The sequence below is a fragment of the Mytilus galloprovincialis genome, chromosome 9, assembly GCF_965363235.1.
Source record: "Mytilus galloprovincialis chromosome 9, xbMytGall1.hap1.1, whole genome shotgun sequence".
NCBI classification, from domain to species: Eukaryota; Metazoa; Mollusca; class Bivalvia; order Mytilida; family Mytilidae; genus Mytilus; species Mytilus galloprovincialis.
Window position 1 is genome coordinate 10,787,217 of NC_134846.1, and position 24,415 is coordinate 10,811,631.

General features: G+C 32.4%; 1 protein-coding gene across 1 annotated transcript in view; it reads left to right on the forward strand.

Moving 5' to 3' along the window:
* LOC143044387 (dynein beta chain, ciliary-like) overlaps positions 1–23,321 on the forward strand; it is a 62,294-nt gene extending 38,973 nt beyond the window's left edge. Inside the window, exons 30-47 of the mRNA XM_076216371.1 lie at positions 1,504–1,786; positions 2,107–2,280; positions 2,940–3,413; positions 4,172–4,411; positions 4,849–5,634; positions 6,386–6,547; positions 6,890–7,384; positions 7,877–8,023; positions 8,750–10,210; positions 12,286–12,456; positions 14,280–14,402; positions 15,014–15,207; positions 17,025–17,301; positions 17,537–17,764; positions 18,525–18,836; positions 19,638–19,880; positions 20,957–21,145; positions 21,939–23,321. Coding sequence (XP_076072486.1) covers positions 1,504–1,786; positions 2,107–2,280; positions 2,940–3,413; positions 4,172–4,411; positions 4,849–5,634; positions 6,386–6,547; positions 6,890–7,384; positions 7,877–8,023; positions 8,750–10,210; positions 12,286–12,456; positions 14,280–14,402; positions 15,014–15,207; positions 17,025–17,301; positions 17,537–17,764; positions 18,525–18,836; positions 19,638–19,880; positions 20,957–21,145; positions 21,939–22,556 — 6,577 coding nt within the window. The 3' untranslated portion in view covers positions 22,557–23,321. The remainder of the gene's footprint in view (positions 1–1,503; positions 1,787–2,106; positions 2,281–2,939; positions 3,414–4,171; positions 4,412–4,848; positions 5,635–6,385; positions 6,548–6,889; positions 7,385–7,876; positions 8,024–8,749; positions 10,211–12,285; positions 12,457–14,279; positions 14,403–15,013; positions 15,208–17,024; positions 17,302–17,536; positions 17,765–18,524; positions 18,837–19,637; positions 19,881–20,956; positions 21,146–21,938) is intronic.
* The last annotated feature ends 1,094 nt before the right edge of the window (positions 23,322–24,415 follow it).

The window sequence follows — 24,415 nt, forward strand, 5'->3', positions numbered from 1 at the left end:
GATTATACTCTATGATAGCTTTGTTTTATTATGCCCCACCTATGATAGTAGAGGGGCATTATGTTTTTTGGTCTTTACGTCGGTTCGTTCGTCAGTACGTCCGTTCGTCCCGCTTCAGGTTAAAGTTTTTGGTCAAGGTAGTTTTTGATGAAGTTGAAGTCCAATCATTTTGAAACTTAGTACACATGTTCCTTATGATATGATCTTTCTAATTTTAATGCCAAATAAGAGTTTTGACCCCAATTTCACGGTCCACTGAACATAGAAAATGATAGTGCGAGTGGGGCATCCATTCTTGTTATACATACTTTTTAAGAAACTTATAAATTGTACCTGATCAATTTAAACCAAGAAGCATTCATTTAAAGCATAATAAAATTATAAACGGATAACCATACAAAGTGGTGGATAAAACCTGCATTAGAATAGGGCTCTTCACGGTTAGTTTGGCCATATTGGATAGGGGGCAGATTTTTTTGAAAGAGGTGGAAACAGTGTGAAAGTATGGGAAATCCTATGCATGCTTCTTAGCAACTGCTCTATTTGAATGATGGTTCCCGTGTTTTTCACACTATTTGTACCTCTATTATGAAAATCTGCCCCCTATCCAATATGGCCGAACTAACCGTGAAGAGCCCTATTGAATATGAAACTTTCTTTTTTTAAATTTCTTTAGTCAATGTCTCTTTTGTTTTGAATAATGTTTTTAAAATCTTTTCCAATATACTTGATTAGACTCAGCCTTATGAAAGAAGAATATTAAAACAAACATTGAAATATGAATTGTTTCCAACTTTCTGCTTAAACCAAATGCATGCTGACCAATTATTTTGCAAGTGGTCATTCCAATTAACATTTTATGAAGAGTTTTTTTAATAAAAATTAAAGTTACACCTAAGCAATATTTTTTCAGCATCTGACATTTTTAAAACAGTTCTTAATATAATTAAGATAGAATTAACCTTTTGCCAGAATATTGGTTAACATATGTTTGGTTTTTGTCTCCCTTGACGGAGTCAAAAAGCGAGACATAGGTATGCTGTTTCCAGCGTTGGCGTCGTCAACAATGTATTAATTTGTGATTAGGTCTAGTTTATGGTGAACAACTAGTGGTAGGTCAATGGTATTTGGTATGCAGTTGTATTATCATTGGCACATCTCATTACCATGGAGATTATTTGGCCCCACCCCCTCAGTCATGGTCTACTTTACATATAGTTTACATTATAATGTTTGTGTTTAGGTTTGTTTAAAGGGAACGACTTATGAGATTTCAGTGATATTTGGTATACAGTTGTATTTAAGTATTGGCACATCTCATTGTTGGAGATTGTTTAGCCCTGTTCATTCAGTCATGGTTAATTGACTTTGAATAATTGTATAACTATTTTTATAAGCTATTTTAATTTCAACATTTGCATTATCAGAACAACAAATAGGCTTGACAGATATATGTGTTAAAAGTTTATGATTGTAACATTTCTAATTTTTGTTGTTGATCAGATATGTACAGAGTTGGATTGATACCAGAGAAGTTCAGTCAGAAAGAGCTAACTTGACCATCCTGTTTGACAAATATGTTCCTATCCTGTTAGATGTACTACGGACTAGATTCAAGAAGATCACACCTGTTGCCGAAGTCAGCCATATTCAAATGTTGACCTTCTTACTGGAATGTCTGCTGACAGTAGAAAACACTCCACCTGATTGTAATAAAGAACTGTATGAGTTGTACTTTGTATTTGCCTGTGTTTGGGCTTTTGGTGCTGTTATGTTCCAAGATCAGGTAATTGCTGGTATGATAACACTAAAGCACCCATAAAAATACATAATGTGAAAGGTAGCACAAGACTTTTCTGCGACCAACGGAGAACAAATTAAAATTTAGCATTTTGTCAATTAAGGAAGAATTTCTGGCCACAGCTTTTCATCAGGGTAGGTGTCTAAATACTGGCCAATAATACCCCCCCCCCCCCCAAAAAAAAACCCCAAAAATGAAGAAAAATGTAATTCATCAAATATTTATTTAATTTCCTCTTTATTTTTTTCCCCACAGTTTGTTTATTTCCTGTGTAACTTTTTGAAAATTGTTTATTTTCATTACAGCTGATTGACTACAGAGTAGAATTCACTAAATGGTGGATTACTGAATTTAAGACTGTTAAATTCCCAGGAGCTGGTACAGTGTTTGATTATTACATAGACTCAGAATCCAAAAAATTTGAACCATGGACAAAGAAAATTGAGAAATTTGAATTGGACCCAGATATACCACTTCAGGTAAAGTTTAAAAAATAATTAGTTCCTTTTTAAAGTAAAATCAAAAGAACCTGTACAGGGCTTGCGGTCATAAAATTTTGAGTACGATTATCTTATCAGACTCAGAATTTAACCAATCAAAATACTGGATTTTGTGTTTTTAGTAGAAATTTTGTACTCCGAGTATTCACTCAAAGTAAAGTTTTATGATGGATAACCCAGAAACTTAACTTGATCAGTCAAAAATGTGAAATGGAGAATATTTGTCATTGTGGGTGATTATTAAGTTTGTAAAATAAAACAATAAAACCTGCCAAGCCACAACATTTCTTTATCTCAATAAAATTTATTTTTACATGTCCTTATGTACCGGTAGATGAAATTGATAATTATGCTAGTTGTCTGATTTAATCAACACTTTTATGACTACTATGATAGTAGGAGAGCATTATGTCTTCCTGTCTGACTGTCTATAGGTCCATCCGTTTGTCCGTCCAATATCAGGATAAAATTTTGGTTTAAGATAGATTATCATGAAGTTGTGGTCACATCAACTTGAAACTTAGTACACACAAAATAAGTCATGTTCATTATGATGTGAACTTTTTAAGATATAAGCTAAATAAGTGTTTAAGTTTTTAATGAATTTATTTTTACCATGATATTTATTTTTTAAATAGGCTGCATTGGTACACACAGCTGAAACAACAAGAGTCAAATTCTTTTTGGACATGTTGATTGAGAAGAAACGTCCAGTAATGTTAGTTGGCAATGCAGGTACAGGTAAAACTGTACTCATGCAGGACAAACTTAGGAGTTTGACGGAAGATTTCATGGTAGCTAATGTACCATTCAATTTCTACACCACATCACATATGTTGCAAGGTGTACTTGAGAAACCATTAGAAAAGAAAGCTGGTAGAAACTTTGGTCCTCCGGGAACAAGACGACTGATCTATTTTGTTGACGATATGAACATGCCAGAGGTTGACAAGTACTTCACAGTACAACCACATACCTTGATCCGACAGCATATTGATCATGGTCATTGGTATGATAGGCAGAAATTGTCACTGAAAGAAATCCACAATACTCAGTATGTAGCCTGCATGAATCCAACAGCTGGTAGTTTCACTATTGATTCCCGACTTCAGGTAAGAATTACAATGCATTTCTAAGTTTTGAAAGTGACAATCCACTGTTCAGAAGAAATTGGATAGGAATCAAAATGGCTTATGTTTATGTAGAAATACTTGTCAGTATTCAGGCAATGCACATTTCTGGTATGAAAACATGCAATTTAAAAAAAAATTCTAGTCATCAACTTAGCCGTATTTGGCACAAATTTTTGGAATTTTGGATCCTCAATGCTCTTCAACTTTTTACTTATTTGGCTTAATAAATATTTTGATATGAGCGTCACTGATGAGTCTTATGTAGACGAAACACGCGTCTGGCGTACTAAACTATAATCCTGGTACCTTTGATAACTATTTACACCACTGGGTCGATGCCAATGCTGGTGGACGTTTCGTCCCCGGCGGTATCACCAGCCCAGTAGTTAACACTTTGGTGTTGGCATAATGTAGTCATTTTTACAAATTTCCTGTTTACAAAATTTTGAATTGTTCGAAAAACTAAGGATTTTCTTATCCCAGGCATAGATTACCTTAGCTGTATTTGGCACAACTTTTTGGAATTTTGGATCCTCAATGCTCTTCAACTTTTTTACTTATTTGGCTTAATAAATATTTTGATATGAGCGTCACTGATGAGTCTTATGTAGACGAAATGCGCGTCTTGCATACTAAATTATAATCCTGGTACCTTTGATAACTATTAAATGTAGACTTTTTAAAAAGATTTTGAATGAATAAATTTTTTAGATAAAATAACATTTGTTCAATTTCAGCGTCACTTCTGTGTATTTTCCGTCAACTTCCCAAGTTTAGATGCTTTAACAACTATCTATACCAACATCTTACAACAACATCTCGCCATCAACGGTTTTGCTGGTGGAGTACAGAAATATGCAGGAACAATTATACAGGGGGCAGTAACTCTCCATACCAGAGTGACAACTACTTTCCTACCAACAGCTATCAAGTTCCACTATATATTCAATTTGAGAGATTTATCAAACATTTTCCAGGTGAGTGAAATCGGCACAAATATTTGTGACAATATAACAGATTTTTAGATGTTTTCCACAAATGAGTAGCGTAATATTTCTTTTGATAAATGGGTGGTTTCAGAGTCTAATGTATTCTGGGTACTACTTTTAATGGTTTACACCAACTTTTTGATTGGCTATAATGTCCTTAACGATGGGTACATTACCAATTTGTTTTAACATAATAACAAGGAATTTACCAACAGTTTCTCTATATTAAGGAATTGGGAATTATCTCACATGGGAGAAAATCAATGTGCATACTTGTTTATATTTTCTGCATCATTGATATACCTCAATTGAAAATGAACAAACTTGAAAATACTGTGATTAACAAATCCACATAAATATGGTACCATAAAATTGACATATTTACATCGAACTGGATAAATTATTTTTACATATTTATTTTGTAGGGAATTCTGTTTGCCATGCCAGATGCTGCTAAAACCCAAGTAGACCTGGTCAGATTGTGGCAACACGAGGCTGAAAGAGTGTATAGGGACAAACTAGTCGATGAAAAGGACTTGGAAGCTTATGACAAACTTGTCAAAGATGTCATTAAAAAATCATTTGAAGACATTGAGGAAGCAGCTTTGGTTAAAAATCCTCTTATATATTGTCACTTTGCTCAGGGTATAGGAGATCCTAAATACTTTTTGGTGGATGACTATGCAAGCTTAAATAAAATCTTGGTTGAATCCTTGGATAATTACAATGAACTAAATGCAGCTATGAATCTTGTACTTTTTGCAGACGCTATGAGCCATATTTGTAGAATCAACAGGATTTTAGAATCACCTCGTGGTAACGCTCTATTGATTGGTGTAGGTGGTAGCGGTAAGCAGAGTTTATCACGTCTAGCAGCCTTCATCAGCAGTTTGGATGTGTTCCAGATAACTTTGAGAAAAGGTTATAGCATTGCTGATTTGAAACTTGATATTTCTGCCCTCTACATTAAGACTGGATTGAAGGGCATGGGCATGGTGTTCTTAATGACTGATGCCCAAGTAGCTGATGAAAGGTTTCTGGTATTGATCAACGATCTGTTAGCTTCCGGTGAAATTCCTGATCTTTTCCCAGATGACGAAGTTGAAAATATTATAAATGGTGTAAGAAATGAAGTTAAAGGCATGGGTTTGGAAGACTCCCGGGAAAACTGCTGGAACTTTTTCATTGATAGAGTTAGAAGGATGTTGAAGGTAAACTTGATTGTCTTATCTTATCTGCATGTTCTGTGTTTTAATGTTATGTATATGTTATTTATATTCGGGAAAAAACTCTCAAGAGCTTATGTTTGTATTGTTATATGCGAACTGAATCAAAATAATTTTTTTGTATTCGTATTCAAGTTGGATATACCCTAAACCAACTTATTTTCACGGATACTTGATTTTGCATTAACTCCTTTTCAGCTGACTTTTCAGTGATTTTATATTCACAGTTTCCGATTTTCTTGGTGTGTATTTATATAAAAGAAGACCGAGATTTGACCTATTTACAACACTTTATATTCATGTTATTTTTTTTATCGTAAAAATAAGTTGGTTTACAGCAATGTGTAGTTGTTGTCTTATTTTTTCAGGAAAAGTCTTCAAAATCAACTCATTTTGTAAATAAAGATGGATTATCATATAGCTGCTCAAAAAACAGGCCAAAAATACAATGGAAAAACCTGAAATAAAATAGGCTCCTTAAAAATACTGCTCAACATTTACCATTAATTTGTTTGATGATGTACTTTCAAGCATTCATAACTGTCTTTAAATTCTGTTAGCTGCCACCTAGAATTCTGTTTTCAGAAATATTTTATGAAAATATAAAAAAAGAAAATTTTAATAGCAATTACATATAAACAAACTTAAATCAAATTTAAAAGATAGAGGAGATACCTAGTGGGCAATTGTGAGCGAAAGAAGGATAGACATGTATTCATTATCTGTTTATTTGTAGGTCGTTTTGTGTTTCTCTCCTGTCGGTTCCACTCTTCGAGTCAGAAGTCGTAAGTTCCCAGCTGTAACCAACTGTACATGTATTGATTGGTTCCATGAATGGCCTGTAGAAGCTCTCAATTCTGTGTCAGCAAGGTTCTTAGAAGATATAGAAATGTTAAATGTAAGTTTTTACATATATATTACTTATTTGGTTGGTTTTTTTTACAACAAACTTTTAAACACCCTTTTCTCATCAATTTATTTTCACATCTCAATAAATATGTGTTTACATGAATTTTATAAAAGCTCAATGATATTGCAAAAATTACTGGATCAAGGAATCGTGATGTTATGATGCCATTGGTAGAAAATTTCCATTTTGTAAATAACTCTTTTAATGGATCTGACCGTTTTTTCCTAAATATCAGGAAGTAGAGGACTTCATTAATTGAAAAAATTGTAATAAAAATGTTTCTTAAAAAAATTAAACAATTGTAATTTACCATTGTAAATTATTTTGCAGCCTGAGATGAGAGAATCCATTTCTAAATTTATGGGATATGTACATACATCTGTAAATGAGATGTCCCATACTTATCTTACAAACGAAAGAAGATACAATTACACCACACCTAAGAGCTTCTTAGAACAGATCAAGCTATACCAGAACTTACTGGAAAAACAAAACGTAGACTTACAAGGCAAAATAGTCCGTCTAGAAAATGGTCTAGAAAAATTGAGAAGCACAGCAACACAAGTATCTGATCTAAAAGCTAAATTAGCTGCACAGGAAGTTGAATTAGCACAGAAGAACGAGGATGCAAACAAACTTATTACTGTTGTTGGTGCTGAGACAGAGAAAGTATCGAAGGAGAAGGCTATTGCTGACGGAGAAGAAAAGAAAGTTACGAAAATTAACGAAGAAGTCAGTAAGAAACAGAAAGAATGTGAAAAAGATTTGGAAAAGGCTGAACCAGCTTTGGCAGCTGCTGAAGAAGCTTTGAATACCCTGAACAAGGTAGTTACAGTATTTATAGGACAGTTTTTTTCCATATGAAACCACTTGAATGGAGGAGAGGGTACACAGCCAAATGTGACTCTGGCACAAAAAAGACACAAACATGCTTGAAGGCATTTCTGTTTTGATTATATTTCAGCTCCTTTTTTAAACCTACTTTTATAAACACTAAGTGCACTCTATCGAAAAAAGTTATTGCCTTGAAATTATACTAATGTATAAAAAATGTCAAGATTCAGGTCAACATCTATCATGGAAAAAAGTTGGCAGGACTGTAAGGGAGACAATTGTGCCTCTTTCTTTTAAAAAAATGAATGATAGGAACACATTTTTCTTGTATTTTTTAAGAAATAGGCAAATCTATAAATTTTGAAAATGAATAACTCAATAAAAAGACAGGACCTAAAAATTGTAAGGAATACTCAGCATGGGAAAACAGCTAATGCATTGTCAAGTTGATGTGAATTATAGCAAGATTTTTCTTTATTTTAGACAAATTTAACAGAATTGAAATCTTTTGGTTCCCCTCCGCCAGCTGTTGTAAATGTATTAGGTGCTGTTATGTGTTTACTTGCACCAGGAGGAAAAGTACCCAAAGATAAAAGTTGGAAATCTGCCAAGAGTTCAGTAATGAACAAGGTAAGAGTGTTGTCTTGAACAAGGTAGGGGGAAAATTAGAGCTATTGTCGGAGAACATTCATACATATGATAAGAATAAGTAATAGAACAGATATGAAGTATGAGGAAGATAAGAATACAGTGGTGAATGTTGTAGAAGTAGTCATGAACAATGTAAACTAGAGAACAGTCATGAACAAGGTAAACTAGAGAACAGTCATGAACAAGATAAACTTGAGAACAGTCATGAACAAGGTAAACTTGAGAACAGTCATGAACAATGGAAACTTGAGAACAATCATGAACAATGGAAACTAGAGAAAAGTCATTAACAATTAAAGCTAGGGAACAGTCATGAACAAAGTTAAAAAGTACCGTCAACATTATTTTTAAACTGTCTCACCCACCTAACTGTGCTTGGTCCTTACTAAATTCATGAACCAATCATTATAATAGTATAAAAGAACCAATGTAATATATTTTTAGTCATGTAGCTCTTCAACTGATTCTTAAACATCCTTGGCTTTGAACAATCCTGATAAAGGTTAAAATCCAGAAAAGCGCTTCGTTCTCATCCAATTTATAAAGTGGTGTTTTCATTTTTTAATCAAACTGAATTCAAAATGTGTTTACATTTGTTTTTAACAGTTTTTAAGGAAATTTATATTTGATAATCTGAAATCTTACTTCCATTAAAGTAGATTATGAGCCTTTGATTAATGATTCAGGATATTTTTTGTATTACAGATTGATCTTTTCCTGGACAATCTAGTGAATTATGACAAAGACAACATCCACGAAAACTGTCAGAAGGCAGTCCAACCTTATCTCGCTGATCCAGAGTTCAATCCAGATTTTGTCAGAGGCAAGTCCTTTGCTGCTTCAGGTCTTTGCTCATGGGTCATAAATATCATGTCCTACTTTGAAGTTTATTGTACCGTTGAACCAAAACGTATTGCCTTAGCACAAGCTAATGCTGAGTTACAAGCTGCAACAGAAAAATTACGTGTAATTAGAGCAAAATTGGCTCAGCTGGAAGCAGATTTGGCCAAACTGACAGCAGAATTTGAAAAAGCTACAAACGAAAAAATCAAATGCCAACAAGAAGCAGATATGACTGCCAAAACTATTGAGCTAGCCAATAGATTAGTTGGAGGGCTAGCATCAGAGAATGTTCGTTGGGCTGAGTCAATCAGTAACTTCAAAGAACAAGAAAAAACTCTTCCTGGTGATGTATTACTTACCACAGCATTTGTATCATATGTTGGTTGCTTTACAAAACAGTACCGTTTAGATCTTATGGAAGGACATTGGGTTCCATACCTGAAAGGACTGAAGTTCCCAATTCCAGTTACTGAAGGTTTAGATCCACTCTTTTTGCTAACTGATGATGCCCAGATAGCTTCCTGGAACAACGAAAATCTCCCAAGTGACAGAATGTCATCTGAAAATGCCACCATTTTGACTAACTGTGAAAGATGGCCTCTGATGATAGATCCTCAGCTACAAGGTATTAAATGGATCAAAACCCGATATGGCAATGATCTTAAAATCATTCGTCTTGGGCAGAAGGGTTATCTTGATGCAATTGAAAAGGCTGTGTCCAATGGTGATGTGGTTCTTATTGAAAACATTGGAGAAACAGTTGATCCTGTGTTAGATCCTTTGATTGGTCGTAACACTATCAAGAAAGGTCGTGCTATTAGGATTGGGGACAAGGAAGTAGATTACAATCCAGAATTTAGATTGATTTTGCAAACTAAATTGGCAAACCCACATTACCAACCAGAAATGCAAGCTCAGACAACTCTCATCAACTTTACCGTCACTAGAGATGGTTTGGAAGATCAGTTGTTAGCAGCTGTCGTGAGCAAGGAAAGACCTGATTTAGAAAAACTCAAAGGGGATTTGACCAGACAACAGAATCAGTTTAAGATCACGCTGAAAGAGCTTGAAGATTCTCTCTTGGCTCGTTTGTCAGCCGCTGAAGGCAATTTCCTCGGTGACTATGCTCTCGTCGAGAATCTTGAACATACCAAGAGAACTGCAGCAGAAATTGAAGTAAAAGCTGAACAAGCTAAGAAAACGGAAATAGACATTAACTTGGCAAGAGAGAATTACCGACCTGCTGCAGCTAGGGCGTCATTGTTGTACTTCATATTGAACGACTTGAACAAAATACATCCAATGTACCAGTTCTCCCTCAAGGTAAGTTGTTGTCAAAAGGCTGGTTTCCATACATATTTTAAAGGTATTGCTAAAAAGTAAATGTTAGTTTGTGCATTTGTGCAGATTGATTGAGTATTGTTTGCTATAGTCCAATTGCAATTATTTCATGCATATTCAGGACAAAGTATAGAAAGAGATATCGTAATCAGCCTTGTAAAATATCCACTAGTACATATAAAAAGACAAACTCTTCTTTTTCATGATAGACTATTAAGGGAAGAAACTAGTCCCTTACTAAAAGAGACACTAAATTTGGCAAAAACTTTACATAATGCAGGTATTTATTCTTGGTACTCCTATGTAAATCATGTCAGAAGTCAAAATGATTTAGAAATTGCTAACCAAAATAAGGATAAAAATAATAGGCTAATATACAAACAAAATCTAGAAAACTCCTATGAAAATTTATATAATGATAAAATATTAAATCTACAAGAGAATAGCAAACTCCAACTTTTTAAAAAAATAAAGAAAAGCTATAACTTTGAACCATACCTACTTTCTCAAAACTTTGAATATAGACAACTAATTTCTAAATTTCGAATAAGTGACCACTGCTTATTAATAGAAACTGGAAGATACAGGAAAATTCCCAGAGATTTAAGACTATGTACACATTGTGATGTACTAGATGATGAGTTTCATTTCTTTTTTAAATGTAAAATAAATGAACAATTAAGAAAAGAATTTTTAAATGAAAATAAATATAATAACTTAAATGATATAGATAAATTAAAACATATTCTCAATCCTGAAACAAAACAGGACACTTGCAAATTAGGCTCCTTTTTAAAAAAGTCACTAAGACTGAGGGCAGGGAGTCCTTGATATAATTTGAATCTCTTATATATATATATATATTGATTTAAAAAAAAAAGACAAATTATAGTTCAAAGTGTGTCCATTGTTTATTTTCATTGTTTTATGTAAACTGTATATTATGTATAATGTTTTAAGCCATTGGTCCATATGGGCGTAAAGTGCTTTTCAAATAAAGATTCAATTGTCTGCACCTCCTTTTTCGTTTCGTGAATACAGAAAAAAAAAACGTCACTTTTTGAAAACATCTATTAAATGAAACTCCAGTAATTTCAAATCGTGTGTGTTTGTTTGCGGAACTTTCATGTAAAGTACACGTTGAAAATGCTTCTAGAACATTTCATGAGTGTTAAAATAAGTCAAAATCACAAAAAACAATTAGAAAAAATTGTGACTGACAGTAACTAACAATAATGCTACGTTACTGTTATTTTGCATTATTGTAGAGGAATTTTGATACCTGAGTTTGCTTTAAGTCCTCCTTCAAACATAAAGTTGTACAAACTAAAGATCATTTACTGATACTTCCAGTTCAATTTATAACAGAATCGATAAGACCACTCACACTGGCAATGAGAATAAGCAATGTTTATGTTCCAGACCATATGAGTATTTGGACCGTAAGCGTACAGGCCGGACTATATATGTATATTCATATGGTCTAGTACGTGCTGGTCCATACATATTACCATATCGATTAATTTTAGATCAAAATATTTTATAGAGTTTTACAAATTAATATTAATACAATTAATTAAATGAATTGAATAAGAGAGCATTCAATCAATTGAAATGAAATATTTATTTAATGTCTATCTGAATCCAATTTTGGCACTCTGGCCCATGGCTTTTTTTCTCACATTATGTTTACTTCCGATACCTTCATTTTCAGTGAGCATAATTCTATTTCATGTATTACTGACATAATACAGGAGATTAAAACATTAAAATAACGTGACTCTTTGAATAGTTTAAATATTAAGTTTTTATTTCAATAAATTGAACTTTTTATATTAATTTGAGATTCCAGTTATGATTATCAGTAATATACATTTGTATGTAATAAACTTGACCAACTTCTTAAAATTAGTCAGACTGTATGTGTACAGTCCGACCGTATGCATCATACGGTCCAGACTGTATGCATATGGTCCAAATACTCATATGGTCTGGAACATTTATATGTGGTTTTGAAACCGATTCCGAACTTTTTTAAAACTCTTTTTCTTTTTCAGGCCTTCAGTATTGTATTTGAGAAAGCTATAGATAGAGCTGAAGCCTCAGAAGAACTGAAAATAAGGGTAGACAACTTGATTGACTGTATTACATATTCTGTGTTCATGTATACCGCTAGAGGTCTGTTTACAAGAGACAAGATTATATTCACAGCACAGATGACATTCCAGGTAAACACAGTTCAATAATTACATTAATGTTTAGTTTATTCAGATATTATTGTGTGCTTTGATAATTGCGATTGTTGAACTATGGACAAAAATGTGAGATTAATTATTTGGAATACATTAAATTATACATTCAAATAATGCTATCAAGAGTTCATACTGTTGTGAAATCTATTCTGTTGCAATTTTCATAATAATAAGAACATGTTAAATTATTCTGACTTCAAAGTCTGCAATTGTTTATAAGATATGATGTTAACTTCTATGTTCTTCTATGTAATTATATCACATTAATATAGTGTCCTTATTGTCGAGCCTTCGACTTTAGTCGAAAAAGCGAGACTAAGCGATCCTACATTCCGTCGTCGTCGTCGTCGTCGGCGGCGTCCACAAATATTCACTCTGTGGTTAAAGTTTTTTAAATTTTAATAACTTTCTTGAACTATACTGAATTTCTACCAAACTTGAACAGAAGCTTGTTTATGATCATAAGAAAGTATCCAGAAGTAAATTTTGAAAAAATAAAATTCCATTTTTTCCGTATTTTACTTATAAATGGACTTAGTTTTTCTGCGAGGAAACATTACATTCACTCTGTGGTTAAAGTTTTTAAAATTTTAATAACTTTCATAAACTATCCTTCATTTGTACCAAACTTGGACAGAAGCTTGTTTATGATCATAAGATAGTATCAAGAAGAAAATTTTGTAAAAATAAATTTCCACTTTTCTGTATTTTACTTATAAATGGACTTAGTTTTTCTGCGAGGAAACATTACATTCACTCTGTGGTTAAAGTTTTTAAAATTTTAATAACTTTCATAAACTATCCTTGATTTGTACCAAACTTGGACAGAAGCTTGTTTATAATCATAAGATAGTATCAAGAAGAAAATTTTGTTAAAATAAATTTCCACTTTTCCGTATTTTACTTATAAATGGGCTTAGTTTTTTTGCCAGAAACAAAACATTCACTCTGTGGTTTAAGTTTTTAAAATTTTATAATGTTCTTAAACTATCCTGGATTGCTACCAAACTTAGACAAAAGGTTGTTTCTGATCATAAGATATTATTCAGATGTAAATTTTGTAAAAAAAAATCTCTTTTTCCGTATTTTACTTATAAATGGACTTAGTTTTTCTTCCAGTTAACATTACATACAGTCTGCAGTTAAAGTTTATAAAACATTTATCAGATTCATAAACTATCCTGGATTTTTTACCAAACTTGGAAGCTTCTTTCAATCAAAAGACAGTATCGAGAGGGAAATTTTTATTGATGTTTTTCCTCATTTTTGTTGAGTCTGCGATTACCAGCAAAAGTAGGCGAGACACTGGGTTCCGTGGAACCCTTACGAATTTTTTTACATATTTGGTTTCTGAGTATTTTTAGTCTTGAGCATATCTAATGAGGGTTATTTGATAAAAACATGTTACATAAGAGATGTATGGACCGTGAAGGTCAGACTTGGCTCTATGCCTTACGATTTACTTTTAAACACAGGATTTAAAAGAAAAAAAAAAAAAAAGTAAGCTCAGAAACTTGCTTAAAAATAGAGAAGATTAAGTGAAAGAAATGTTTGTATTTATTTAGATTGATATAACCATGCATAACACATGTTATTTGCATGAACTACCATCCTGGAATACAAGAATTTTTAGTTGCCTGTTAGAATCAATTGTAGCATTTTGTTAATAAAAATAATTAAGAAATCTATTACTGATGGGTAAAATAATGCAATGACATGACCCCTGAGGGGTTGAAAGCTGTTTGCATAACTGATATGTATACCCATAGTAAATTTAAATTGATGATTTTATCTTTCAGGTTTTGTTGATGTCTAAAGACATAAACCCAGCAGAACTGGATTTCCTTCTACGATTCCCTATCGTACAGAATATTACCAGTCCTGTAGATTTCTTGAATAATAGCAGCTGGGGAGGAATTAAGGTTTGTAAATCATTGATATTTTAGTGGTTTTTTTTGTTTTTTTTATCCCCGACAAGATTGAACCAATTATGGACAGGTACAGACCAAGGATTTTCAAAAAGTTGAGGGCACTTTCGAAACCCAATGTTTGGAGTGATACTTGTAAAAAGCTATAATGCATTTATCATTTTTGAAGCTCCATAAGAGGTTCCCAGGCCCCCATCTAAATCCCTCTCTGACTGTAAATTTGTAAACTATTTTTTTTCACTCAGCCTGCAACATTGTGAGAAAGAGACTGATAACCTTAAACTCTTAGTTGTAATAATGAACCTAAGTAGCCTAGTCATTGTAGGAACTGTTACTTTGTGAACATGAACTCTAATATTTTACAGGCTATCATAGCACACTATTTTAGTCCACTGGACTCAGCATTTTGGAATTGATTTAATGTTTTGGAACAATGAATTCTTGGTGTGTAATGCAAAACAAAAAACAATCTTTAAATCTCTACTTATTGGTTCTGTTCAAGTAACAAAATTTAAGTAGTCATTTGATATAATATGTGTACGATTCGTGTCCAAAAATTTCAAATACCTGTACTTTAAAGGGTTAAAATTTTGGTTTTATTTCAGGCAATGGCTAACATGGAGGAGTTCCGTAATTTGGATCGTGACATTGAAGGATCTGCAAAGAGATGGAAAAAGTTTGTAGAAAGTGAGGCACCAGAAAAGGAAAAATTCCCACAAGAATGGAAAAATAAGTCTTCCCTGCAGAAACTTTGTATGATGAGAGCTCTGAGACCTGACAGAATGACTTATGCTGTCACGTAAGTATGCAAGGAAACTTGTTGAGTTTACACTAGAAACCATTCCTGTGTTAACTTAATTAATACAAATTATCAAATTTATTTTAATTCTATGATAAACAATTTTTCAGTAAAGTTACCTTATTGAAAGCTTTTGATAAATATTAAATATACTGACCAGATGATAGTTTTCTGCTGTCAGACAAAGACATATTCCTTCTGTTTAAAGACGTCTTTCTCATTCAGGCATTTTCCTGTACATTTCCAATGTCAAAATGAAACAGTGATACTAATGGAAAATTATTCCAGAAATTTATGTGGAATATTTCCGTTTCAGACTGCAACAAAGCACGGGACCTAATTTTAACTTGTATTTGTCATTAAATATTGAGAATATTTTATAACAAGCATTCTGAGAGTATTGCATAGCAATACATAGTTCCCTACCGGGTAAAAAATCATTATACTGGAACAAAATGCCAACTTGTTCTATAACTTGTCATGGTGTAAACAAAAAGAAAATATCAAGTCAATATCTTCAAGCATGACTAAAAACAGTGTGGAAAACTGAATATATGAGTGAATTTTATCAAGTCCAAGGACCATAACTCTGCACAAAATTATCAGACTGAAACAAGAGAAAGAGACTGATAACCTTAAACTCTTAGTTGGAATAATGAACCTAAGTAGCCTAGTCTTTGTAGGAACTGTTACTTTGTGAACATGAACTCTAATAAAAAATTTGAACTTGATCTGTACCTTTTCACGATAAAACTATAATACCAATTGTCAATCAATATCTTCAAGCATGATGAAAAAATGTGGAAAATCTATAACATTAGATATGATTAATAGTTCTCTAAAATTAGATATGATATAATACAATGTATATCTATTTTCAAATTACGATCAAATATAATTAATAGTTCCAAATATTTTTTCTTTCATTTGTCACAAACTAATAAAGATTTGTAACTTATCTATAAAATGTCAATAACTTTTATCTACACAATGTAATGTAATGAAATATATACCGTAATAAAATAGATTATTATCTAATTAAAGGATTTCACTTAATAAAAAAAATATATTTATTTATACATGTAGCATTCAGAAAATTAGTTTATACAAAATAACATATAAACCTGCCACAAAATTCCTCAAACAATTTACCAAAGAATTTCTTTTAAAAAATGAGTTATCTCCCTTTGTACAGATATATGGTTTAACATAGTACTCTAACATTAGTTATGGAGTTTTTTTATGGACCATAACTCTGGACAAAATCATCAGACCGGAATGAAATTCATACTTGATCCATAACTTGTCATGATAAAACTATACACCAAATATCAAATCAATATCTTCCAAGAACGAAGAAAAAAAGTATTGAAAACTGAGTTGCCGGACTGACGGATGGACAGACGGACAAAGTGCAAACCTAAAGTCCCCTTTGACTTTGTCGGTAGGGGACTAAAAAATACTTATGCATCAAAATACAAAATAAAAATCTGAAAAAAGCTAATGTTATGCTCATGAATAGCCAATCCTTAAAAATATGTTCAGCCGAAAGTTAAAATGAGTTAAGATTTTGTCTGTATTTCCAAAAAAAAACCAACAAGAAATGATAGTTTGAAACCTTATGGACAACAGTTAGGATTGTAAAAGGGGTATATGCATTTTGGAGATGAATAAATATTATAAATTTACATGCAACACAGTGAATGAGCTACAAGCCAAAAACATGTGAAATAAAAATTGCTAACAAGTTCATGTAAATCACCCTTTACCACTCCAACAGGGTTTTTATTCTTAAAAACATTATCATTATTTTTTAGTGACTTTGTAACAGAAAAGCTTGGTGTAAAATATACTGAAGGCAGAAGTGTGGACTTTGCCAAATCATTTGAAGAATCGGGTCCATCCTCACCAATATTCTTTATCTTGTCTCCTGGTGTCAATCCACTGAAGGACGTTGAAATGCATGGTAAAAAGATCGGATTTACAGACGACAACAAGAACTTCCATAACATTTCATTAGGACAAGGTCAAGAAGTTGTTGCTGAACAGGCCTTAGATATTGCAGCCAAAGATGGACACTGGGTCATTTTACAGGTATGCATGCTCATATTGAGAAATATTGAGAAAACCCTGCCTGCTTAGAATAAAAGAAAAACAGAAGGTTTTGTTAAAATTGTCTAGAATAAAATAATATTGTGTTTTGGGTTTATTGCTTTTCTCACAAAATCTACAGTATAATTAAGCAATAACAATCTCACAGTGTTCATTCATAATTTCTCCACTCACTGAAACTTGTGAATTTTTTAATGTGTTTTATCATATATTTCAGAATGTCCATTTAGTGCAAAATTGGCTATCTACACTAGAGAAGAAACTTGAAACCTACAGCGAAGAAAGCCATGCAGATTATCGTGTGTTTATAAGTGCTGAGCCAGCAGCTTCTGTTGAATATCATATCATACCACAAGGTATCCTCGAGGCAGCCATTAAAATCACCAACGAACCACCAACTGGCATGTTTGCTAATCTTCATAAAGCTTTGGACAACTTTAACCAGGTAATTTTTCATTCCAGAACAGAACAATTGTCTGCGTAATCAAAACTAAAGACCAATAGTGCCTTATTCTTTAAAGAAGGTTTTAAATACAAATTTTAAAAAATCTCATACATATTATTTCTTCTATTTAAACTGCAAGAGAACCACCAGAGTATTAGAATGATATCCTCAAGTGCACATCATCTATTGTTTGAACCTACGCTAGGTCAAACTTGAAAAAAGAGACAAATTATTTTCACTGGAATTAAGGATTTGGCATTTATTTTTTCAGGAATTTTGGGATGAGACCCCTTTCTTTCCCCCACCCCATTGTTACTAACATGTTACATGTATCTTAATCCCTATTTATTCAACAAATTGGTTCACAATTTTATTTGTTATGTTCTTGAGCCTATAATGATGAATTAAATGAAACATACATTTCCATTCTCTTCTTTTTGACATATAACTATTAGCATTTTAAAAAATTTGGACAGAAACAAGAGTTTTCTATACTTTGTGAAAAAATTTCACTGTCAAATCTTTTAAAAAAAATAAACATAAATTAAGTAGATTTTGCAGGGAAATATTTATTGAATAGATTATGGGCAAACATTTTCTAATGAGAAGCTGAAATGCATGCCCTTAGCTTAATGAATGTTCAAGCCAATATCCTACACTTAATTTTAAAATGGACAATTTGTAAAAAATGCACAAATACCTTAAAATTAACAATATTAAACTTTTCCAAGTTAAAATAAATTTTTTCCTTTTTTTCTAGGACACTTTGGAAATGTGTGCCCGAGAGAGTGAGTTCAAGAGCATCTTGTTCTCATTATGTTACTTCCATGCCGTTGTCTGTGAGAGACGTAAGTTTGGACCCCAGGGCTGGAACAGAGTCTACCCATACAATACTGGAGACTTGACCATCAGTGCTATGGTCTTATACAATTACTTAGAGGCTAACACCAAGGTTCCATGGGAAGATTTGAGGTACCTGTTTGGAGAGATTATGTATGGTGGACATATTACAGATGATTGGGACAGACGTCTGTGTAAGACTTACCTAGAAGTCTACATGCATCCTGATATGGTAAGATTATAGCATAAAACTTTCATGTGTTCCTGATACTGGTTGTTTAAAAGTCATTCTATTGAAAGCTTTTAAACAATAGTTACATATATTAAACTAAATATTGTCTTTTTGAAAACCTTGTTTCAGGTTACTTAAAATTTATTGCAGTTCTTGTACACTATAATCTTTTTTTTAAAGCTCAGGATGAACGTTAAATTGACTAAATGCATGAAAATATGTGTAATATGTGTAAAGGCACTGAATGTAAGGGTTAAAAAGGGATTTTAATAAGTCACAGTAATAAAGGCAGTTTTTTCATGTTTCCCAATACTAGTAGATTACAATTATACTGTACAATTTTAAAATCAGACCACCAAAAACATCACTACACATCTTATAACATCATATGTCTGAAAATGGAAGAAAAAAGTGTGCATGGCATCTGGTAGAGAAGAAGTAGGTTTGTTAAACAGAGTTATCAGATTTGTCAGAAAGTACACACAACATAAAAGCATCAGAAAAAGTAAAAACTGATTGATTGTTCCTTGGCTAAATCCAAGAGTGTGGAAAGAACTATATTTTTAACATTACATGATATTTTTGAAAAAATTTTAACTAATGAAGTTTGAACTGTCTAAAATGAACCCCCTGAGGGACTGAAGATATTTTCAGATTACACAGGTAAAAATTTTTACTGCACAATTTTTATTGTACATATTGAAACTAGTTCATTTTAGACAGGTTCCTGTTTGATGCATGGTTCAGTTTTACAGGTTTAACTGTTTTACATACAAACTAATTATAAATTCTCTCTTCTAGCTTGATGGTGAATTATACCTTGCTCCAGGATTCCCCATTCCACCAAACTCTGACTACAAGGGTTACCACGCTTTCATTGATGAATGCCTACCACAAGAAAGTCCATATTTATATGGTCTCCATCCTAATGCTGAGATTGAGTTCTTGACCACAACATCTGAAAACCTGTTCAGAACTGTATTTGAGATGCAGCCTAGAGATGCTGGAGCTTCTGCTGGTACTGGAGTTAGTAGGGAAGAAAAGGTTAGTATATATCTAAGCTATATGTAAAGCTGGTCTAGTATTAAACCCTTCATGACACTCCTTTTAGATAATAGACATTGATCTAGACTTTCCTGTGAATTTATTATAATTTGTGGGGTACTTATATTTGTAAATATTGTGGATAGACCTGAATAATTTAATTTTGAATGTAAAACGTCTTCTGATTGGCTGACATTAATGGTATCTGCCCATAGACATAATGTAGTCATGTGACCGTGACGTCAACAAAGTTTTTTGATTGTTTTCTACGGTTTAAAATGAAATTTAGAATTAAATTATAAGAAATGACTGTAATGTTGTTTCTGTCTATTCGAAATAACATAAAAAAAGGTGCACACTGTTTAAAAACCTGCTATGCACATTATTCAGTGTGCACCAAATTTTTTAAAGTTATTTCTTCATAGACAAAAAAAAATATTACATTCATTCCTTAAATAACAAATTTAAGTGTTTGATATAGTACAAATTTCATATAAGCATGTATGCACTATTTGTCAAGACTACAAAAACAAGTATCTATGAAAAATTAAATCTTTTTCCATTCACAACATTGCTACCAAAGAATATAAATGAATCCATAGTTAACAGTATACTTCTACTACTTGTCAGTGACAATCAAATCAGGTACAGTTAGGATCGCATGTAATTGGTCAACTTTTGCATGTTGTCTGCAATTTATTAAAATTATCCCTTCTCTAACTTATAATGGTGTGAGGGGAGGATTTATTTAAAATAAATTGAAATTTTTGCCCTTGAACCATGTAAAACTGAATTTTCAGAAGGAAGATACACCTATTTAAAAAAAATCCATGAGAAATCCTCAAATTACTGTGGTAGATATAATTCTAAATAATATGTTCTGATAAAAAGCTGTCTTTGTATGAATAAAGGGAGATCATTGTGTAAATCATCAAACAACCCAAAAAAGTTAACTACTATATAAATGAAAATAGAAACATGGCCACACCATATTACAATATCAAAATCATATACATTTTTTGTAATACACAACTTGAAATATCAATTTTATAATGTATTTTCTATTTACTTTTTAGATCAAGAGTATTTTAGATGAGATCGTTGAGAAACTACCTGATGAGTTTAACATGGTAGAGGTGATGGCTAAAGTTCCTCTGGAAGAGAGGACGCCATATGTTGTTGTAGCTTTCCAGGAGACAGAGAGAATGAATGGATTGACCTCAGAAATTAGACGTACACTTAAAGAACTGGACCTTGGATTAAAGGTAGCTTACCTAATTTTATTATCTCATATGTTCAAGGACCTGGTTGGGGTTAACAGATTAGAGAATAATGGGCTAATATTACAGAAAAATGGTCCAAACAATTTAAGAATAGAAAAAAATAGACCCAAAAAAACAAGGAATAATGGGATGTTAAATTGATGTAAAGAATAGAGAAACATGGGCCAAAAATATTAAAAAATATAGAGAGAAATGGCTGAAAAAAGTAAAGAATGCAGAATTGTAGAACAGCCAGTTGTCATGTAGGAAGTAGAAATAAAAGAGACCCAATGACACAAATTAACAAATTAACAAATGAAATTGTAGAGGTCAAATAATGAATAGGTGTCAAGCTCTAAATTGTCCAGAGTCTTAACAATTGGTGAATAGTCCATATACAGGTGGGGCTGAATTGTTGCTACACATAACAAGAACATTTACGATGGGAAAATTGAGGTGAATAAGAATAGCTGAATTACTGTACATCTACAAGCTAAAAAAAGAAGTTACACAAAGAAAGATATTTACCACATAATAAGTTGGTTTCATCCTTGAAGATCTGATAAAACTAAAGGCATTTCCTTTTGCACATCTAAGATACTTTAGAATCTTACTAATGCACACTAAAATAAGTTAAAAATTTGAATGGAATGGTGAAAAATAGTATATTTATGCCAAAAGAATTTATATTTGATAGCAAGACTAAAAACCTGATATATATAATCTTAATAAAAACTCTTTAATAATTTATTTGGATTATATAAACTCTTCAATGATTTATTTCATCATTTTCCAGGGAGAGTTGACCATCACGGCTGATATGGAGAGCTTAGGAAATTCCTTGTTCTTGGATGTGGTTCCAGAGGGTTGGTCCAAGAAAGCATACCCGTCTCTGTATGGTCTAGCAGCATGGTATGCTGACTTACTGATTAGAATTAAAGAACTTGAAACATGGGTTTCAGACTTCCAACTCCCTGCAGCTGTCTGGCTTGGTGGCTTCTTCAATCCACAGTCATTCTTAACCGCTATTATGCAGCAGATGGCTAGAAAGAACGAGTGGCCACTGGATCGTATGGCGCTACAATGTGACGTTACTAAAAAGACGAGAGAAGATATGGCTGGACCTCCTAGGGAAGGAGCTTATGTCCACGGTCTCTTCATGGAAGGTGCCCGCTGGGATATGCAGACCAGTTTGATTTCTGAGGCCCGTCTTAAAGACCTTGCTCCAGCTATGCCTGTTATTTTCATCAAGGCTATTCCTGTTGACCGCATGGACACCAGGAATATTTATGAGTGTCCAGTGTATAAGACCAAGACAAGAGGACCAACATTTGTCTGGACCTTTAACCTCAAGTCCAAGGAGAAGGCCAGTAAATGGATCCTTGGTGGAGTGGCCCTTTTGCTCCAAGTTTAAGAAATCAGGACTGCATTTATTTATTCAATGATTATTTTTGTTCTAAATGACTTACAAATTTGACATTTACAAACTGTACTTATGTACATTCCAGTCAGAGCATTGAACTCCATTCAGACATACTGGTATATATATTGGTGAAATAGATTTTTACCAATTTTTTGAATGACAATTCCAGTTACCTAAAGCTGGTTTTTTTTGGCGATAGTTATATTGGCATATTACGTTACAAATATGAAATAAATAGGATGTTATTTTTTTTGTTGGTAGAATGTTAACATTAAATTGTTTAAGACTATTTTTTCTAACATTTATTTTTTATCATTTGAGAAAGGATAAAAGTACTGGCTTTTTGTAGTCAATTAAAATAGAGAACTTTGTTAATTTAAAACCTATTTATTTTTCAATTAACACCAAAGGATTAAATAAACATTAAAATGTGAAAACTTTTATTGTTGACACTATACATGTCTAGAAATACTAATTGGTGAATTATTTTTATGCATATGTTAAGTTTTGTGTTTAGTCTGTATGTGTATAAAAGCTTAGAAAGCTTTATATTTATATATAATTTTACAAAAACAGATCTGGTAAAGTTTTATACCTGTACATTCCGTCCAACTTATTTTGTTATCTATAATTTACATATATATATATTTTTAGTTATCAATTTTGTATATGTTTTCTGTAACTTATCATAGATATGTTATGTTTATTTATGTTCTAGGTCTATTAAAAATTAATACAATAAAATTTTATTTATTATTGTCTCTGTAAGAATATATCTGTTTGTCAGAAAACACATTGACAACATTCAACGTTGACATTTACATAAACTTAAAGAAACTTTCTAAAGTTTTGTAACTTCTAATCTCTTACTTCATACTTACACATTGGAAATTACCTAGCTATGTTTAAAGAATGACAATTGGGTGCATAAATAGAAATAGTTTCAAAGAATTCTACATTTATATCAAGGAAGCACAGGCACTTGTCTCAGAAATTTTTTTCCTATATACCTTATTATAACACAAGGTACTTAACTTGGATTTTAGAAAAATGTCAGGTGGTGACGAAGTTCTGTTATATGCCGCTTTATAGGCTGTCAACCACGGTTTGCAAAATTATTACGATTGACATACTTTGGTAGGATTGCTACGGATCACTGGGGTAAAGCTGATGACCGTAACTGCATTCACGGTCATCCCAAGATGTCGGATGAAAAATTAGGACAGTTTCTGTATTGTCTGTTAAAGTGTTTCTATATCATTTTCTTTACAAATCATACATGGAAACGATGTAAATTTATAAAAGAATCACTCGAAAATAACTAATTACTTCCGAGAAATGTGCATGAAACGGGAAATTCGATTTGAAAAAATCGTTAAGATGACCGTAAATCATAATCAAAATATTTTCAAGATGACCGTAACATAAAACAAGGATGACCGTGATTGGTAAAAAGATGACCGTAACTTGTAAAGGATGACCGTAATTTGTAAAGACTGACTGTAATTTATATAGGACGACCGTAACTTTTATAGGATGACCATCAATTCTAAGAAGTATTGTATTCAAAGCTTTTTTGTTGAGTTTGTCGATCTCAATAGGGGCTCGGTTAGCGGATATAAATATGTTTCATAAATTTCTTTTTTTAAACTATAATATAATTTGCCATATTTAGGATTTATAACAATGATAGTAAATTGCATATTTCTCGTAAACAATGAAATATTTATTGATATCGACGTTAAATTTTAACACAAATTTACAGCGATACGACGAAAATTTGAAGAAACATGAATGTGTCCCTAGTACACGGATGCCTCATCTACACTATCATTTTCTATGTTTAGTGG